General features: G+C 56.3%; 2 protein-coding genes across 3 annotated transcripts; one reads left to right on the forward strand and one right to left on the reverse strand.

Annotated features, from left to right (window-relative positions):
* The first annotated feature begins 6 nt into the window (after positions 1-6).
* On the forward strand, positions 7-3,166 carry FAM187A (family with sequence similarity 187 member A). The gene has a single exon (XM_015086560.3). It carries the CDS (start codon positions 700-702, stop codon positions 1,939-1,941), a length of 1,242 nt encoding a protein of 413 aa, XP_014942046.1. The 5' UTR covers positions 7-699; the 3' UTR covers positions 1,942-3,166.
* Positions 2,715-12,192, reverse strand: GFAP (glial fibrillary acidic protein). Of its 2 annotated transcripts, XM_027049029.2 has the most exons (10): positions 11,704-12,192; positions 10,640-10,700; positions 10,351-10,446; positions 9,505-9,666; positions 8,192-8,317; positions 7,747-7,967; positions 7,131-7,174; positions 6,659-6,778; positions 4,941-5,026; positions 2,715-4,298 (listed from the first exon to the last, which is right to left on the reverse strand). In XM_027049029.2, the coding sequence occupies exons 1-10, from the start codon at positions 12,162-12,164 to the stop codon at positions 4,257-4,259; spliced, it is 1,419 nt and encodes a 472-aa protein (XP_026904830.1). In that variant the 5' UTR covers positions 12,165-12,192; the 3' UTR covers positions 2,715-4,256. The 2 variants fall into 2 exon arrangements, with proteins under 2 accessions (XP_026904830.1, XP_026904832.1); XM_027049031.2 differs by lacking the exon at positions 6,659-6,778 and having other exon boundaries at positions 11,704-12,191.
* Positions 12,193-18,550: the final 6,358 nt, after the last annotated feature.

The raw sequence follows: 18,550 nt of genomic DNA on the forward strand, positions 1-18,550 counted from the left end.
CCAGATGCTGGCTATACCAGTTAAAGCCTCCACTCAAAAAAAAAAAAAAAAAAAAAAAAAGGAAAAACCAAAATCATTAATCTTCTGTGGTAAACAAACACTGATCTCCATAGCTCTTAACAAGAATACCCCAACAAATGATTGGACATTTAATCGACAAATAATCAAAGGCTACCTCCTTTGAAGTAAGGTATTTTCCTCAGGGACTGAATTCCTGTACAGGTTGGGCCTGGGAAAGCCCCAAGCAATCAGGTTAGGTCTGGCCACTCTCCTAAGCTGCACATCTGGCCAGATGTGCAGGCGGGTGGGTTTTCCTCAACTCCTGGATTAACCAAAGAGAAAACCTTTCCACCAAGCACCCAGGCGGGGCCTAGAGCAGGAAGGCAGAGATTTTCCTGTTCTAGCACTTCTCATTCCGGTTTCCCCTGACCCATTCTTGAGTGAGTGCCAGCGTTCTAGAATGGGGAGAGGACCAGGTTCTAGAATGGTTTTCCCTCACGATCCTATCTGGAACAGGAGAAGGGCATCCTGTACATCAGCTAGGAATAAATTGCCTGGCCTTTGGCCACTTTCTCTGCAGACTCTTGCTTCTCTTCCTGGCTGCCCAATCCTTTCTCACCCTGACAGTGATTTCTAGAAGCCCAGACCTTTAGTGCCTTGGTTTTGCCCTGCCCCCTCTGACCATTGCCTCCTGCAGGCATGAACCTGGCCCACACCACGGTGCTCCTGTGGGTGTGGGGGAGTCTCCAGGCCTTTGAAATCATGGAGAAGGAGGACATCTTTCAGAGGACCCCCTGCCCTGCTTTTCTGATATTTGACAACGCAGCCTACCTGGCAGACATGAGCTTTGAGCTTCCCTGCCGCTGCAAGCCTGAGGAGGTGTCTGCTGTAGTCTGGTACTATCAAAAACACCTAGGGAGCAGCCACACCAAAGTGCTGACAGACTTCGACGGGCGGGTGCTGACAGAGGAAACCCAGGCGCGCGTGGGCAGTGACATGCTGGTCCGCTTCAGCATCCGCATGTTCAGCCTGTTGGTTTTCCGGGCCCAGCCCGAGGACTCGGGCTTGTATTTTTGTGGCACCCGCAAGGGGGACTACTTCTATGCCTATGATGTGGACATCCAGAGCGGTGAGGGAATGGTGGCCACCTTCAAGGACCTGGGCCAGGAACCCTTTGCAGACGAGCACCGTGGGAGCCTCCACATCTTCACCGCCTTCTGGGAGTGGACCCCCTGCGACCGCTGTGGGGTCCGTGGGGAGCAGTGGCGCATTGGCCTCTGCTACTTGAGGAGCCCAGATCTCTCCCCACGCTACCAGAAGACGCTGCCCGATGTGGTGTCCTGTGGTTCGCAGGCCGTGCCCTGGAAGCTTCGGGCCACGGCCAGGGAGCATACGCCCGAGCTACTGGTTCAGAGCTGCGTGGTGCCCTGTGAGAAGAAGACGACCCAGCAGGGCGTGATGGCCATCTTCAGTTACGTGTCCAAAGTGGGCAGCCGGCCCTGGGTGCCTCAGGTGCCCATTCAGTTCCACCAGCAGAGGCTGGGCCACGGACTCATCATCTCCTGTCCCGGGGCCCGGCCGGAGCACGCCGTGGCCTGGGACAAGGACCGCCAGTACCTCTACCGAACGCAGTACCTGAAGGGCGTCAACAGGTCCATGAGGGTGTTCATCGACCACGGCAACCATCTCCACATCCGCTTCACCCAGCTAAGTGACCGGGGCATCTACTATTGCTGGCGGCAGGGGGTGCAGGTCGCTGGGTTCCGACTGGGTGTCACGTCTCAAGGCCGCTACCGGCCCTCATTCTCGGACCCTGAGACTCGCTCCGCCGTGGAACTGACCCTGATAGGCTACCTGTTCATCACGGCAGTCTTTGTCGCCATTCACCTCTGTCGTTGCTGCTGTTACTTATTTCGCTGTTGTCCCAACTTCTCCCCCTAGGCCCCCCTCTTCCCCAGCTCTGAAGACCAGTTGTACTCAGATGTGTCTGTTAAATGATACCGGATGCCTCTGGGTGGGCATCCTGGGCTGGGACGTGTGGCAAGGGGTGGGGGGTGTGGATAAATCTGTTAGTTACAACCTGCTCCTTGGCAAGTGGGGAAGCCTGAGGCAGGTAGGAGACAGGGGACTGAGGCCGGTACAGAAGTGGCCAGAGTGCACGTCTTCTGACATCATGCTCAGAGAAGGAAGAAGTGAACGTAATATTTATCAAACAGCCTTTTTGATGTTGGCATCATGTTTGAGGTGCTTTATTTTCTTGCCTTCGAGGATTGCCCAGTGGGTACTGGTTGAATTGGGGTCAGCAGGGAGAGGAAAAGGGAGCCTAGTACCTGTCCTCTTTCCCTTCCTCCTCAACCTTGACCCCAGACTGGCAGGTAGAAATGTCAGGTTTAGGAATAAAGGTAAAAACTAGAATGGGGAAAAATGCAGGAGGAAAGTGGAGGTCAAAGTTAGGGCTTTCCCAGGACTGGGGACTGGGTGAGAAGAGGGGTAGAGGGATGGAGGGGGGAGGGGGGAGGGGGGAAGGGCACCAGGGCTGCCATGTGGAGCAGGATTGGAGGTGGGATTTGTCCTGTGGCTGCTGCCACAAATGGGGTTTGGGGTCTCAAGATGATCAGTAATAAGAAGCAAGTTGAATCTTGTCCAAGGCTACTTCCTGCCCCCTCCCCCAGCCCCAGCCTCTCCTGAACAGATCCGAGTCCACTCCCGGGAAGGACATAGCAAATGTCTTTATTTACTTCAGTGACTAAAGGCTGCATGGTGCCCTCAAGGTTGAAGGTTAGCAACAGTGGGTGGCTGGGAGGGAGGGGGAAAGGGCACCAGGTCTTAGAAAAAGGGAGGGACTCTCACTTCTCTGGCCTTAACGGGGTGAGGGGGACCATGGAGCAGGCCCTCTCAGCCCTGTTTCCGGACACAAAGAGTCCTGTGCCTGCCCACCCCAACCCCAATCTTCCCATGGAGCGGTGCAGGTGCTCTGGGTGGAAGTGTCTGCCCTGCACTGCCCCACCTCCAGACTGCAGGAACACAAACCAGAGCCTTTACTCTGCTCATGCCTCCCATTTTCTAAATTATAAAATAGGGTGCTACCTACAATATGGGGATACATTTTGTATTTGATAAAAGGCGCTTGGGTTAGGGAAAAGCAGTGGGTCATGGAGGGTGGAGAATGTCAGATATGTGGCAGTGGCTTCACTCAGCAGCCTTTGCTGGGGTCTGGAGGCAGCAGCAGCGTTGGCTTAGAGGTTGGGTGGAGGGATTATGCAGTAAGAAAGGAGCCTTTAGAACTGGGACAAGGTGTGCCCTGCCCCCGGGGCCAGCAGCCCCCCTCTCTCTTATTTCAGCATTTTCAAGGGGATGAGTCACTTCCATGATTCCCACAACCCAGAGGCCAAGTGTAACTGGCCATCCACAACCCCCATCTCTGATGTCTAGCATCATCCCAATGGCCTCCACCATCTCCACCTGCCTCCCCTCCAGCATTATGGAGGGAGGACTCCTGGGCTTGACCTCTCTGTACCCAACCTAGAGGTCAAGCAGCTCCCCTCTACTCCTTCTCAGCACCCCTTCCCTCTCCACTTACACTATAGATCCCCCAAGTCCTGAGAATCAAGCTCCCACATGCCCATGGCATGCCGACAGGGTGCCCACGTGGCAGCTCAGTGGGACTGAGACACTTGAATCATCACCCAGGAGGCCCTTCTGGGATCTGGGCAGGCCAGGTATTCTGTTCAGTGATTACTCCAGGTGGCAGGATGGCCCCACCCACTCTCAGACTGCTCAGGGTCAGTCTAGAAGAAGAAACCTCTGTGGGGATTTCCCTTTCCTGTCCCAGGGTCTCCTTCTTCTCCAGCAGCCTGAGGACACTCAAAGGTCCACTTCCCAGGTACCCTCAGGGACCTCTGGCTCCGCCAACAGTTGCCATGACAACGGGGAGTAGGGAAATCCAGGTGATTTATTGGGGTCCCTACCTTCCCCCACTTCTCTCCTTCCTCCTAGTTCTAACCCAAGCTGCTCACCCTTTGGGGTGAGTGCCTTGTTAGTTGGAGTTACTGGGTGCAGGGGGCAGGGGGTGCAGGCCTAGTACTGACAGAGCTTAGGGCAGCGAGCTGGCATAGAGACCGAGGGATGAGGGGAACAGCTGGGGTGGGTGGGAACTTGGGTCTGGGGAAATCAGCTATCAGAGACGGGGACAGCAATCCCATCTCCTGCTCAGGCCTCTCACACTATCGGGTAGGGGCCACCTTGGGGGTCCTGCCTCACATCACATCCTTGTGCTCCTGCTTGGACTCCTTAATGACCTGCAGGGGACAGAGAAGCGCACAGCACATTAGTTAGGGGCCCACACAGACATCAGGCCCACTACCGCTAGGCTATGTGACCTTAGACAAGTCCCCAGCTTTCCTGGGTCTTTCTTTTCTATGCTGGGAACCAGAATTCTCCCATGCAGTTGTCAGGAAATGAGGTAACACCTGTAAGCACTTAGCACCATGCCTGGCACATGGTGGCCTGGTATGGTAAGATTAGCCAGTACTGTTGCTGGCATGATGGCAAGGCGGTTATGCCAAATCCCCTCTTCCCTTTCCTTTTGCGGGTTCCTTTTATCAAGCTGCAAACTGAAAGATGGGAGTGAAAACTGCTAACTTTAATTTTCTTCTTCTCTCCCCCAGGCCTGTGCTGGGGGCATCTGAGTCAGGGTGAGACGGGGGAAGACCCGTCAGTGCCTAGGCACCCAGGCTCCCTAGAACTGCCAGTGGAAGGGATAGGGAACTGAATTACATCCAGGTTCCTTCCCCTCTTCCAGAGCCTCCCTGGGAAGCTTTTCCGAGTGATTAAGAACCTTCTCTGTGCCAGTTCAGGCTTTTTTCCAAAGCCTGGCTTCGAAAATTCCTGGAGGCAGCCAGAGCCTGATGGGGCCAGAGTCTCAGGTCTGCCCTCCTTACCTCTCCATCCCGCATCTCCACGGTCTTTACCACAATGTTCCTCTTAAGGTGGCCTTCTGACACGGACTTGGTGTCCAGGCTGGTTTCTGCAGACATGGGGACAAGAGGTCTGTGGGCTCTTGGGTCACTAGACATTTTCCCCCACCCCCAACTTCTCTATGAAACCCACAATCATGAGGATTGAGTATGAAAGTCTATCCCAACCAGGCAGAGAGGGCCTAGGATCCTTCATTATTATTATTTTTTTAATTTTATGTTATTATTTTTTAATATGAAACTTATTGTCAAATTGGTTTCCATACAACACCCAGTGCTCATCCCAACAGGTGCGCTCCTCAAATATTATTTTTATTTTAGAGAGAGGAGGAGAGAGCACAAGCCAGGGAGAGGGGCAGAGGGGGAGAGAGAGGGAGAGAGAGAGAGAGAGAGAGAGAGAGAAATGCAAGCAGGCTCCACACTCAGTGTGGAGCCCAATGTGGAGGTTGATCCCATGACCCTGGGATCATTACCTGAGCTGAAATCAAGAGTCGGACGCTCAACTGACTGAGCCACCCAGGTGCCCCGGGCCTAGGCTTTTTCAAAGGGGATGAAGACCCCCAAAGTCCCCATGGTGCTAAGCAAGGCCTGGCTGCTCCATCCAGTGCTCTGCTCACTTTCCTGGCCTGGCTGCATTTCAGTCCCTCTGCAAGCCGTCACCTGGCACCTGGCTTTCTGACCACCCAGCACTGTGCCAAGGAAGGAGCACATGAGCTTTGAAATCAGGCAGGCCAGACCTCAAGTCCCAGCTCAGCCACAAGACTGTGGGCAAGTTAATTTACCTCTTCCAGCCTCAGTTTCCTAATCTGCAAAATGGGGATGATGGGGTCTACTACTCTAGGTGGGAATGAGGAGTCCTTTAACTGAAATAATGTATGTTAAGTGACTAGCATGTTATTAGTGCTCAATAATCGTGGGTCCCTTTCCCGTTCCTGTTCCCCTCTTCTACTTCCCTCTGCCAATTCTCTGGGCCCTACTGACCCTTTACTGTTTGGCACCTGGCAATATTACCTCGACGACCCACTCTGCCTGGTTAAACTTCTGATACTGAACTAAGCCCTGGGGGATACACATATCTAGTGTTCCTAAATTTCTGGAGCAGAAGATTTTTTTTTTCCTTAGACAAGAATCATTTGAGGGCCACTTACAAGTAAGAAGTCATTTAGGTCCCCCCCCGCCCCGAGAGGAAAATGTAACATGTCACACTAATATTTAAAATTAAGAGCAGGGAGCATAAAACTTTATCCACTACGAGAGCAGCAATCCAGGGGGAAATGATCCTCTGGGCTGAGTCAGCCCTGAGCTGAGCCATGGAGCCTTGGGGACAGACGAATCAAGCAGAGAACCTGGCCATTGGGCACAGCAAGACCCTAGGGGCCTCCCGGTGATGGGGAAGAGGAAAGGCAGAGGCTGGCGTTTGTTCAGAGGCCCCAGAGCATCTCATCTGAGCACCAGAAGACATATCACTTTGAACACCAGCCAGCTCTGCTAGTTTAACCTACATTTACTCTGTGCCAGGTCCTGGGCTGGGCACTGAGGTTGCTGGGAAAATGACACAAGCTTGGCCCTTTAGGGAAAAACCTGGGAGGAGGAAGCCCGAGAGGGCAGGGAAAATGGGCTTGGTGAGGCTCGTTCCCCGACAAGCTGAGAAAAGCACTGTGTCTGAGAGGCAGGCTGCTAACCGAGAGCCGGCGGGGCTCCATTTACAATCTGGTGAGCCTGTATTGGTATAACTTGTATTGTGAGCCTTTTGAGATGTCTTGTGACCTTGTGACTTTCCCCTTCTTTGGTGCTTTTGCCCCCTGTAGTGACAAGCAGTTAAAAAAACAAAAACATAAACATAAAACACTGAGAGGGGCAGAGCTTGCTCAGGGATCTGCGGATAGGACAGAGGTTGAGACCTTCACCCGGTTCTGCTATAGGATGGGGCGCAGGGTTAGGGAGCAGGACACAGGGCAGAGCAGGACAGGAGCAGCTGCGGGCCCCACCTGGAATGCCCTGGGATACTGTGTTCTGGCTGGAAGCTCTGTGGTGAATTATGAAGGCCCCCTGGGCCCCTTTGCCCTGGTCCTTGGCCCCACGCCAGAGCAGCAGCCCACACGGGGCAGGAAGCGGGAATCCAACACCCTGCCCACAGGGCCCTGCTCTACTGACCTCGGATCTGCAGGTTGGAGAAGGTCTGCACAGGAATAGTGATGCTGAAAGACAGCAAAGGGAGAAGAGTGACTGGGCTGCCCAAGTCATCCCCAGGTCAGGTCCCGGTCCAGGGTTATCGTGACAGCCTGAGGCCCTTCTCCTTGCCAGGAAAGGCTCAGCCCATCTCCTGGCTTTCCCCAGCAGCCAACATGCTCTCTGGGGCTGCAAGAGTCTGCAGGGGGCTGGGGTATTGTCTGGGAGGGGAACATGTCTTTTGGAAGGACAGTGGAGGCCCAGAAGATGGCAGAAGGGAGGAGGAAGTGGTGAAGAAAGTTCCGAGGAGGCAAAAGAGGTCAGTCGAGGGAAAAGAAGTTCAGTCTTCATTGGGAGGGTGGGGAGCGAGCCTTTTAGTTTGGGGGGTGACCCAAGTCCTTGCCCTGGGATCTCATGGATTGAACTGAATCCATTCATTCATTCACCAAACATTTATGGAATATAACTGTGTGTTAGGCCAGCACTGTGCTGGGTACGGGGATAGGAGGGGTCTGGACGCAGGCTGTATAAGGCAGTCCCTGAAAGGAGCAAGGAGAGACCAGGGAGGGGCAGCAGGGAGGATTGACTCCCTAGGGCTCACCGGTTCTCCTCGCCCTCCAGCAGCTTCCTGTAGGTGGCGATCTCGATGTCCAGGGCCAGCTTGACGTTCAGCAGGTCCTGGTACTCCTGCAGATGCCGTGCCATCTCGTCTTTGAGGCTCTGCCCCTCCTCCTCCAGCCGGGTCAGTGCCTCCTGGTAACTTGCCGCCTCCCGCGCGTGGCGCTCATCCTGCTCCCGCATCTGCCTCTCCAAGGACTCGTTCTGTGGGTGGAGCGAGCTGGTGCCTCGGGGTAGAGTCACACCACCCCCACCCATCCCAACCAGGACCCCTGCCCTACCTCTGCCCCCCCCCCCCAAGTAACTTTTCAGAGCCCCAGCCCTCAGTCCTGGTGCCCGCCCCTGGCCCTTCTCTCCAGGCTGCAAGGCTGCAAGGGTTGCAGGTCCCCCCTCCGGCTCGCCCACACCCGCTGAGGCCCCGAGCTCACTGTGCCGCGCAAGGACTCCAGGTCGCAGGTCAAGGCCTGTAGCTGGCGCCGGTAGTCGTTGGCCTCGTGCTTGGCCTGGCGGAGCAGCTCAGCGTTGCGGGCTGCGGCATCGGTCAGGTCTGCAAACTAGTGGGGAGAGGATCCTAAGCGGGGGCGCGGCTGGGCTGCACGTCTGGGGCGCACGGCTGGGCGGGTGGGAAGGCATGGTCTCTGGGAAATCAGGGAGATGGGCAGGACCCCAGGCTTGGTGTCCAGGTCTCCCCCAGGACTTTGGCTCTGGGTGGGATTATTCCCATAGACGGAGACCCAGGGAGGGAGGGCACACAATGCCCTGTAGGTCTCCCTCACTGAGCACAGTGCTTGGGCAGGGGACGACTGAACAGATGGTATTTGCCACAGAATCCAGAATCTCCTGGGTTGGCAGCTCTATCCAGGAGCCTGAACCCTGTCCTCCTCTGCTGTGGACAGGGGGTTCTGGTGAGCAGAACCCCGGGTTCTAATAGCCCTCTCTCCCCCCAACTTGGAGTGAAGCTCTCATGGCTCCATCAGGCCTTGACCTGCCCAGAACCATCACTGGCTTCTGCCACTGATACTCCTCAGCTTGGACCCTGGACTAGCATCCCCGGGCCACTGCCCCTCCGTGCTTTCTTGCACTCAGAATACCCCATCCCTCTTCTCTTCAGGTCCTTAGGCTGCTAGTCTTGCCGAGCCCAAATGCCCTCCCTTCGACAATATCCACCCACCCGTATATAAACTCTGCCCAGCAGTGTTCTCTCTGGACACCATATTTGGGTGCACATCACATCTCCCTGGTCGAACATGTCTCTGTGTCCTGGGGAGTGCTGACAGGCAGTGGATGCTCAGTAACCCAGGACACAGCAGAGGCATCAAGAATGAAGGCTCCCAAGGGCAATGCGTAGGGTTAGACACCCAGTTCTACCATTTAGGAACCGTGTGACTTTGGGCAAATTAGTTAACCTCTCTGGACTCCAATTCTCTCATCTGTCAAAGAATAGTACCTTCTTCATAGTGAGTAAGATAATGCCTGCAAAGCACAGGGCCTGGCACACAACGATGTTGGCTAGCAATAATAGTAGCAGGAACAGTAATAATGATAATTAACAGTCATGATAAGTACTTATGGGAAGTTATGACGTCTGTGTGGCCCTGGGGAAGCCACCTCACGTCTCTGGTGAAGGTCAATCACCCGAAGAGGATCCTCTCCCAGCCTTCTCCACCCCATTCCCCCATTCTTTTGTATGGAGCCAGGAGGGCTGCCTGGAGGAGGCAGGCTGGCCCACAGTCAGGGCTACCTTGGACCGATACCACTCCTCTGCCTCATGCATGTTGCTGGCCGCCATTGCCTCGTACTGCGTGCGGATCTCTCTCAGGGCTGCCGTGAGGTCCGGCTTGGCCACGTCCATCTCCACATGGATCTGCTGCCGGGCCAGCTGCTCCTGAAGCTCCTGCACCTCCTGGCCAGGATGAGAGAAGGGATGCCAGGGCTTGGGCCCAGGCCGCAGCTGGGGTTTCCCCACAATGCTATGCCCTTGTCTGCCTGCCCCATGGACCCTGACATTGGCTAAGGGAAATGGGACAGTCCTAGTTAGAGGCAGTGGCATGGCACGGGCTAGGTGAGGCAGAGGGTCATTTGGGGGCCTCATGGTCCTCCCAGGTTTGGCCAGGCAGGAGCACTGCAAGTGTGCCTGGGGGTTTCCAGGTTCCATGGAGTCGTGGATTCCTAATCCGTAATCTGAAGTCAGAGCTCAGTGGTGTCTTTTAAAAATAAATAGCTTTCACTTAAATGGAGACAGGTGGCAGTGGGGGTGATGTCAGAGAGACTGACTGTGTGACCTCAGCAAGTTCTTTAACCTCTCTGGGCTTCAGTCTCCTCCTCTGTGAGGAGGAGATAGTACTGGAAGGGTTCCTACCTCACGGGGCTGTAGTGAAATAAAAAATGAGAGAGACAAGGCCTGTTATAATTCTCAGCAAGTGGAGTGAGTGTGTGAGAATCTTACCAGGGGCTGAGGATGCTCTCTTGTCTCTGTCTCCCTCAGCCTCTCTGTCTCTCTGTCTCTCTCACTTTTGTTCTGTCTGTCTTTGTGTATTTCTCAATCTCACCCTGTCTCCATCGGCTTCAACCTCGGTGTTGGCCTTACCTCCTCATGGATCTTCCTCAAAAACCGGATTTCCTCCTCCAGAGATTCAATCTTCCTCTCCAGATCCAGACGGGCTAGGGTGGCTTCATCTGCTTCCTGGAGTAGGGAGGGTGCAAAAGGCTGCTGGGACCCCAGACTCCTCTTCCCCACTCCCTAGCCTTGTCTGATCCCACCTTCTGTGGCTGGGGAGAGCAGCACATTGCTCTGGAGGGCTGGGCTTGGGGGCTGTGCTTGGGTGAGCTGCCCTCAACCCCTTACCCCCCTCCCTTGCCCCTCCCATCCCCCTGACCTGTCGATAGGTGGCCAGGTTGTTTTCGGCCTCCAGCCTCAGGTTGGTTTCATCCTGGAGCCTGGGGTAAGGGGACACATTTCTGGGTCCAGGCTCTTCTGAGGATCTTGGACCCCTGCCCCAGTCTCCCTGGAGGTGGCTGCCAGAGAGACCCTCTACCCCCTCCCCCCACCCCCAGGACCAGTGGAATGGCAAGAGAAGTGAGGGACAGAGGGTCCTAGACAGAGCCTTGACCAGGAGGGTGAGCAGACAAGGGCCTTTGCTTTAACTCATTACTGAGGTGCCTTATCGAGGTTGGTGCACCTGCTCCTGCTCACACAGGCCCCTCTGCCGGCGCACACTCACTGCCGCATGCACAAACACACTCATCCTCCTGCACTTGAGGGCACACACGCATGCCCTGCCAGCTCAGCAAAACACCGTGTCCCTGGGGTTTCCTCTGACTTTTGGAAATGAGTTTTATTTGAATCTCTGCTTCACAGCTCTGCAAGCTGAAGTGGCCTGACCAGGGTCATAAGCAGGTGACAGGCAGCATCACCTGTGTTCTGAAGCCAGGCCTGCCTGCTCTCTCCCTCACCTCCTTTCCCCCAGAGCCCAGTCCCCCTAGTGCGCACCAGTCTTCTTTTCCCGTTCCTCCTCTGTACGGACCTGGGCTCCACAAGGCCACCAGGCCCTGCCGTGAATGAAGTGCAGAGACCCTGCCTGTGGGGTCCCTGACTCTTCCCACAGAGCTTGCCCCAGTGGGGAGGTGCTGAGAGTGCACCCAGTGGGGAGGTAGGTGCAAAGGGGTCTTTGGGTGGGTCTTTCCCCACCCAGTGGGGAGGTGCAAAGAGGTCTTTGGGAATCAGGTCCCTGAGACTCTAGGCCCCCTCCCAGGGCCCTCCGGTCATCTTGGGGAGCGAGGACAGCCCTCGCCTCCCAGAGGTGGGGCAACAGAGGGGCCGAGGACCATGGAGGCAGAGCCCCCTGCCCGAGACCCGGCTGGCCCGCAGTCACTCCTGCTGGAGCTGGCGGGGGGCATCTTCCCTGTTCATGTGGTCCCTCTCCCTGGACCCGCTCCTCACTTCTGCCTCAGGGTGCCCAGATCCTGCGCCAGATTGTCTCTCTCGACCTCGAGCCGGGCGCTGTTGGCGGTGAGTTGGTCGAGCCGAAACCTTAGCTCCCGCAGCTCAGCCTGGTAGACGTCGGCCAGCTTGGTGGGCTCCTTGGCCCGCAGCTGGTTCAGCTCCGCAGCCAGCGCCTTGTTCTGCTGCTCCAGGAAGCGCACCTTCTCAATGTAGCTGGCGAAGCGGTCATTGAGCTCCATCATCTCTGCCCGCTCACTGGCCCGGGTCTCCTTGAAGCCGGTGTTGAGGGCCCCGGCCAGGGAGAAGTCCACCCGGGCCGGGAGCGGAAGCGGCATCCGAGCCAGGGAGAGGCGGGTGCCTGGCCCCAGACGGCGGCCGGAGGCCAGGCCTCCCCCCACCATCTCCGAGGAGGAGACGTAGGAGCGGCGAACGGCTGAGGTGACCCGTCTCCTCTCCATGCTGGCCCAGCTCTGTCCGCTCCTGGGAAACAACGGCTTTATGGAGGCGTGGGCCGGCCTGGCACCGCCCAAGCTGCCCCTGGCAACGCCCCCTGGCATAGCCTGAGGGGGAGGGGCTGGGCGACAGCTCAGCCATGGGGAGAGCTCTTCTCACCCCACCGAGGTCACTGTGCCCAGAGGCAGGGCCTCCTGGGCACGCCAGCCCCAGCCCGGACACAGACAGAGGTACTAGTGGGCAGTGCCTGGGGCCGGATGCTGGGTCTGGGGCCCTGACCACTGGGTGAGGAGGCCCTTTCTCTGGGAGAGTGGGCCAAGAAAGAGCTGGACCAGATGACCTCTGACCTGCTTTCCACTTCTGAGATCCCATAACCCAGGCCTTCCCTACTCAGCACTCCTGCTTCAAGTGGCTGCTAAGTGCTGGGACTTTGGCAAAGAACAAACCCAGTTCCTCCACAGCCTCCAGAAGCAGCCTCCAGTTACAGTTTCCTGCCTAGCCCCATTCCTAGCAGACTGTTGGACTCCTCCCCTCAGAACACAGGCGTCCCACGTTCCTGCTTTCTCCCCTTTCCCTGAAAGTCTGGAGCTGTGGGCTGTAGTTGGACACCAGCCCTTTGTCTAGAAGGTCAGTGAAAGTCCCTGTCTAGCAGTGGGGGGGGGGGGGGGGGGGGGAGGGTGATGGAGGGAACGTGGAAGCCCCGAGGGGGCAAGAGAGGCAGAGGCTGCATTCCCTGGCCTTCTCCCTGGGCCACACTTAAGCTCCTGCCTCAGTCCCACTGGACTCCTGTCCCCCTTGCTCAGCCTCTCTGCACCCCTGCCCGGAGCCGGCCTTGACAGCTGCACAAAGCAGTTATGGATGAGCTGGCTGTCCCGGCTCCTGTCTTTGTTCCTACATCACCCTGTTTCTCTGGCCACCCCTCACCTCACTTTCACATTGGAGATTTATCTCCTTCGAGTTCCCACGCATCTGGCTGAAAGGATGGGAAAGGTCTCTGGGGATGGGTCAGTTTGGGAACCCAGGAGCTGCTGGGCCCATACTAGGTAGCCCAGGGCCTGCGCCCTATAGCCTGATGCTTCAGATCCACCCCCCGCTTCTGTTCTGATCCCTCAGGGCCAGAGCCTCACCTAGGCCCCTCACTCATCTGTGTCCTTGGACTTCTGGGAAGCGGGCAGCCTTCCTCTCCCCACCCCCCTGCTGCCCATGCCCATGCCTGGGCCTCTGATCCCTTCTCCTGGGCACTTGCTGAATAGAGCCTTGTTTTCCACCACTGGTCAGGGCGCCACTCAGAGAGGGCAGCCCCTGGGGGACTGTGTTGTCTTTATCCCAAGATGCCAGGCTGTTAGGCAGAGTACAGCCCAAGCCCCCAGCTCAAAGACCTTCTCGGAAGCATCTGAGGGGGCTGGGGTGCAGTGGGGAGCAGGCTCTGTGCCCACCCCTGACTATTGTGTCTGTGCCAAGGTGAGTCATTCAGTGGGCACAAGGAGAAGGCCCTGGGGTGGCAGGGGGCGGCCAGTCCAGCTCTGCCAGGTCTCCAGCTCTGTAGACAAGGCCTGGCTGCCTGCCCCCTCGCCAGCTCCCAGAGCCCGCTCACACCCCTGAGCTCCAGTCCGGGCAATGCCTCTTACCCCACACTGGGTAGATGCTCTCCATTCGGGCATGTTATGGGCTGCTTGCCGAGGTTTCCCCTGTGAGTTCCAGCACAGAGAGGGGAGGCGAGGGTCCCTAAGTCTTCAGCCACACCTGATCCTGGACCTGAGCAGTAACATGGGGAGGGAAATCTTGAGGAGGGAACGCCCCATGATTTTTGATCCTGCTGAGGATTGGGGAGCTGGGAAAGGTCAGGGGACATTACAAGAAGAACAAGACTGAGGGCAAACCCTCGTCCCCACTATTCTCTGTGTCTGCGAGCGGCTGTCCTTCCAGCTTGCCGGGCAAGTCACAGTGTGCGGACTTCTCTCTCCGTTCCAGTAAAATCTAGTTGAAGGGAGTGCAAAGCCATCTTGGAGGGAAAAGATGTCACAAGAACAGGAAGGGCTTGGCAGTGAGGCTCACTGAATCGCACCTGTGTGTGTGTGACACAGCACTTGGGCAGCAGCAGAGGGAGGCCCCCCTTCACCCGCTTCGGCCACCTGCCCTGGACCTGTGTCACCCAGGCTTCTCACTCCATCTTCAACCTCCATCTGACCCTAGACCCATCCCCCACGCCCAGCCCTTAACCATCCGAAGATGTCCACACAAGAACCAGGCTGGTTGTGGTCATTTGCCAAACTTTCATTATTTTATATCACACATTCATCGTGGAAAAATCAGAAAACACAGATAAGCAAAACGAAAAAGTTCAATTAGCCATGATTTTGCCACCTGGAGATAATAAACACTACCAGATTTCCCCCCACATCTATAAATTCTTGTTTTTTTTTTTTACAAGTGGGCTCATGCCGTACAAATTATTTTGTAATTTGTTTTTTTTTTCACTCAGCAATATGTTGTGAACATCTTTACATATCAATAAATATTTATCTACATCATCATCTTAACAGCTGCATGGCTCTCCACTGTATGCATTCATTTGCCCAAGCTTTATTGTTAGACACACACTCATCCCCCGCCCCGCCTCTCTCTCTCCCTCTCTCTGTTCTAGATCCCACTATGCCGCCCAGTTGCTTCAAACACATGCAGCTCCCAGCATCCCCCACTACTCCCATCCTTCTGGCCTGGCTGAGGCCCCATCTCTGCGGCCCCTCCTCTCCTGCCTCCCTAATCTAAGGGCCTCACCATCCGAAACCTCAAGCCAATCCCTAGACTGATTTCTGGATAGACAACAGAAAGCTGCAGGCCTTGGAGAGAGGATGCCTGGATGTCCCTCTGCAGGGCCTTCAGCCAAGATGTGCCCCCACTTCAAGCCAAGGTGGGGACAAGATGGTCTCCCACCCCCTATGCCCCTCCCCTGTGTCAGAATCTGCCAGGATGCCCTCCTGCTTACAGGGCCCAAGTGCCTCCTGGGACAGATCAATAGCACACCTGGCCTCAACCCACACACCAGATGCCTAGCGTTTTCTAAATTTGCCAGCTTCTAATTCAAGCCACTAGACTGCTGCCCACTGGCTCTCCTTGTGCCCCTGCCCAGTTCTCAGTGCCTGGCACAGCATGGCAGTCAGCAAGCGTGGGTGGGATGAAGAGAACTTGGGTCTCTCTGGTGGACTCCATGGCCACTACTGAGTCCATCCATCCCATGTGGGCCCCGGCCCCGAGGAAGGGAACCAGGCCCTGGTGGCCACTAGATGGCACTGCGCAGCTGCCCAGGTTCAAGAAACAGCAGGGCGCCGCAGAGGGGAGAACACGGGTCTCACAGCTGTAGGTAGAGTTTCTAAAACCCACATTTGTATCACCCAGAGGGATCACTCCATTTATTCTCTTGAGTTGCTTCTAACTGCTATGACAGTGCCCTCTAGAGGAGAGCAAGGCCATGGGCATTCAATGGCTATGTGATCTTGGATGACTTCACGAACTTTCTCCGAGTCTCCATTTCCACACCTGTAAAATGGGGACTCGCCGCACTTACTTCCAAGGTGGCTGTGAGGATAAAGTCAGTGAAAGCCGGACACAGCAGTTGCTCTACAAACCATAGACTCCATTTAATAACACGTCCCTGGTGCTTTACCTATTTACATGTTAGCAATGGGGCGGGCCTAGAGGGGCCAGAGCTGGGTCCTCCAGGGGGCGCTGGTATGTCTTGTTAGCTCCACTGGGGGTGGGGAAGGGACAGTGTATAGGTACCTTCCCAGGACAGTTACCTGGGAGTATGGAGAGGACACAGGGGGCACCAGCCAGTGAAGAGAGCATAGGAGGCAACACCATTTGCCCCCAGACCACGAGTTGTGTGTGGCTTTGGGGCTGCCAGGAGACAGGTGTGAATTACCTCTGACTACCCCGGAGTAGCAGCTTGCTTTCCCGCCTCCCTGACTCCCCCCAGGGGCCCTGTCCCTCCATCCTTGCCCTTCCCCAGCCATAGACTTGAGGCCCACAACTCCATTGGCTTGAGAAGCTCTGGTGTTTTTATATTTTATTTTATCTTTCTCAAGTAGGCTCCACACCCAACGTGGGGCTCGAACTCACGACCCGCAGATCAAGAGTCGCCTGCTCCACTGTGAGAAGATCTTAGTGTGTCAACATGTCCCATCGGAGTGGGTCTCTCCTGCACCTCAGCCTGAGGCTTCCCAAGGAGAGGGGCCCCATGGATAGGGGCTTCCTGATGTTAGGACCTATATCTTTCCATCAGAATGGAGTCTCCCTAACAATATGGTCCCTCAGGACACCCTCTCTTCTTGGATGGGAGCTCCCTGATGCAAGCGCTCATGGTTCACCATCAGACAGGAGCTCCTTGAGGGCAGGGACTGTCTCCCCTTTTAGCCGGAGAATGGCTACCTCAGGCCCTGGCTGGTTCCTTCTCCTGTCATCTGTCAGCCTGTGCCAAGCCAGCTCTGCTGGTGAGAAGTGCCCAACTCCTGTGGCTGGGAAGTGGCCCAGCTCCTGGACGAACCCCCAGACTCCTTCCCCTTCCTCTTTCCTGGCCGCTGTCAGCTCGTGGTTGGAGGCATCAGCTCACTCACCTTCACAGACCCAGGGGCCAGGCTGCGGCCCTGGGGTTAATAAACTTGGACCCTTTCTCTCCCTGCCTCTCCCCACCCTCCCGGGTGCTTCAGCCTGCCCCCCACTTTCCAGCCTCTAACCCTGAGACCTGCTTTTTAATTGCTTTCCCCGATCTGTTCTGCTCCCTGCTCCCCTCTGTCTCCCTGCCTGACTGAGTCCCTCTGGGAGGGTGAGAGGCAGGGGCCAGATGTGTCCCTGGTGGGAGGAGAGGGCTGGCAGGCAGCCTGTTATTTCCAATCCAGTGGTCCTCCAAATGGACAGGATGCACCAGGGAACAGGGGTGGAAAGGCTGTAGGCGAGTTGAAGGGAACACTTAAGGAGAGCTAGAAAATACAGCCATGGTCTCCAGGCCCTTGGGGGGGGACTCTGGTCGCTTCCTCCCCCTACAACCTCCATCCCAAGCTCTCTGAGGTCCCTCTTCACAAAAGAACCACGGAGGAGGGGAAGACAACCATGAACTAGATTCTGTCTGGGAACCAGGATCCCCCAAGCTTAGCTAAGAGACAGAGAGGACATTCCTGGGAAAACTGGGAGACAGATGAGCAGGGGCCTGAGATGGAGGACTGCTAAGTTAGTAGCATGCCCCACCCCCTCTGGTGACAAAGTCCCCTGTGGGGGCCGAGCTGATGGCTGGGGGTGGGAGGACCCAGGGGGAAAAGCGGGGTCCCTCCTGTTGACAGGTCCCAACACTGAAGGAGGTTTGGGCTTACACTCGGGTGAAAGGGACAGGCACCATCCCGACTCCCTGCGTGAAGGGACAATGTCTTGTTCTGTGTCTGCAGCTCCTGGCACTGAGCCTGGTTCTCTGAATCGGACAGGACTTGGTACCCCAGTGTGGGGTCCAGACACCAGCTTCGGGGCCTCAGGTGGGCAAGGAGATGGGTGCAGAGGGCCTGGGAAGAGAGTATTCTAAACTCCCAGAAGTGGAGTGAGGGGCTCTGCCCAGAACCCCAAGGTGAGAGAGGCCAGGTGAAGCAGGAAGAGGGGCCTTAGATCAGGCTGGGCCTGCAGTGGATGGGGGGGCCATTGATTGCCGTGTCTCCAGGATGACTCTCTTTATGTAAGAACAATCCAATCTCAGAACCTCATCGCTGCCCACGGAGGTCAGCTGGGAGCTGGCTGTCAGCTCGCTGCCCCCTCAGCCCCGGCCAGCTCCCTGCAAAGCTGGGACCAGCCAGGCTGCCTCCTGGCCAGCGGGACACCGTGCAGCGAGCACTCCCAGCCCGACCTCCTGTGATTGAGGGCAGGAGCCACACGTGCTTAACTCCATTGGCAGAGTCTTTGTACATTTAATGGGTCACCCGAGAGCATATCTTGCACCATGGAGCCACAAATGTTTGCTGAGCGAATGGCCGGTTGCAGAACATCCTTGTCAAGAGTGACCTCTTCCACTTGCGGGCTGCCCCCAGCCTAGGCAAATTCTGCCTCGTGCAATGGACCCTGTTGTGTGAGGCTTGCCCTTCTGGCCCTCGTTACCAGCCGCCTTGTCCTGTGCCTGCTGCCCCGGTGCTTGCAAGGGTGATGGTGACCATCAAATGAGATAATATATGTGAGGGCCCCAGGAAATGCGCAAGTTATTCCATTTGAATCCAACAGCACTCAGCCAGGTCTCCTAAGGTCAAGGCACCACGCCAGGCCGCTGGGGGCTACAGATGTGGAGCTGTGACTGCTTCTGTGGGAATCATGGAGCATGGGGGGAAAAACTCATTAAGACTAATTGGAGAGGCGGGAACCCCAG

This window comes from Acinonyx jubatus, chromosome E1 (assembly GCF_027475565.1).
Source record: "Acinonyx jubatus isolate Ajub_Pintada_27869175 chromosome E1, VMU_Ajub_asm_v1.0, whole genome shotgun sequence".
Taxonomy (NCBI): Eukaryota; Metazoa; Chordata; class Mammalia; order Carnivora; family Felidae; genus Acinonyx; species Acinonyx jubatus.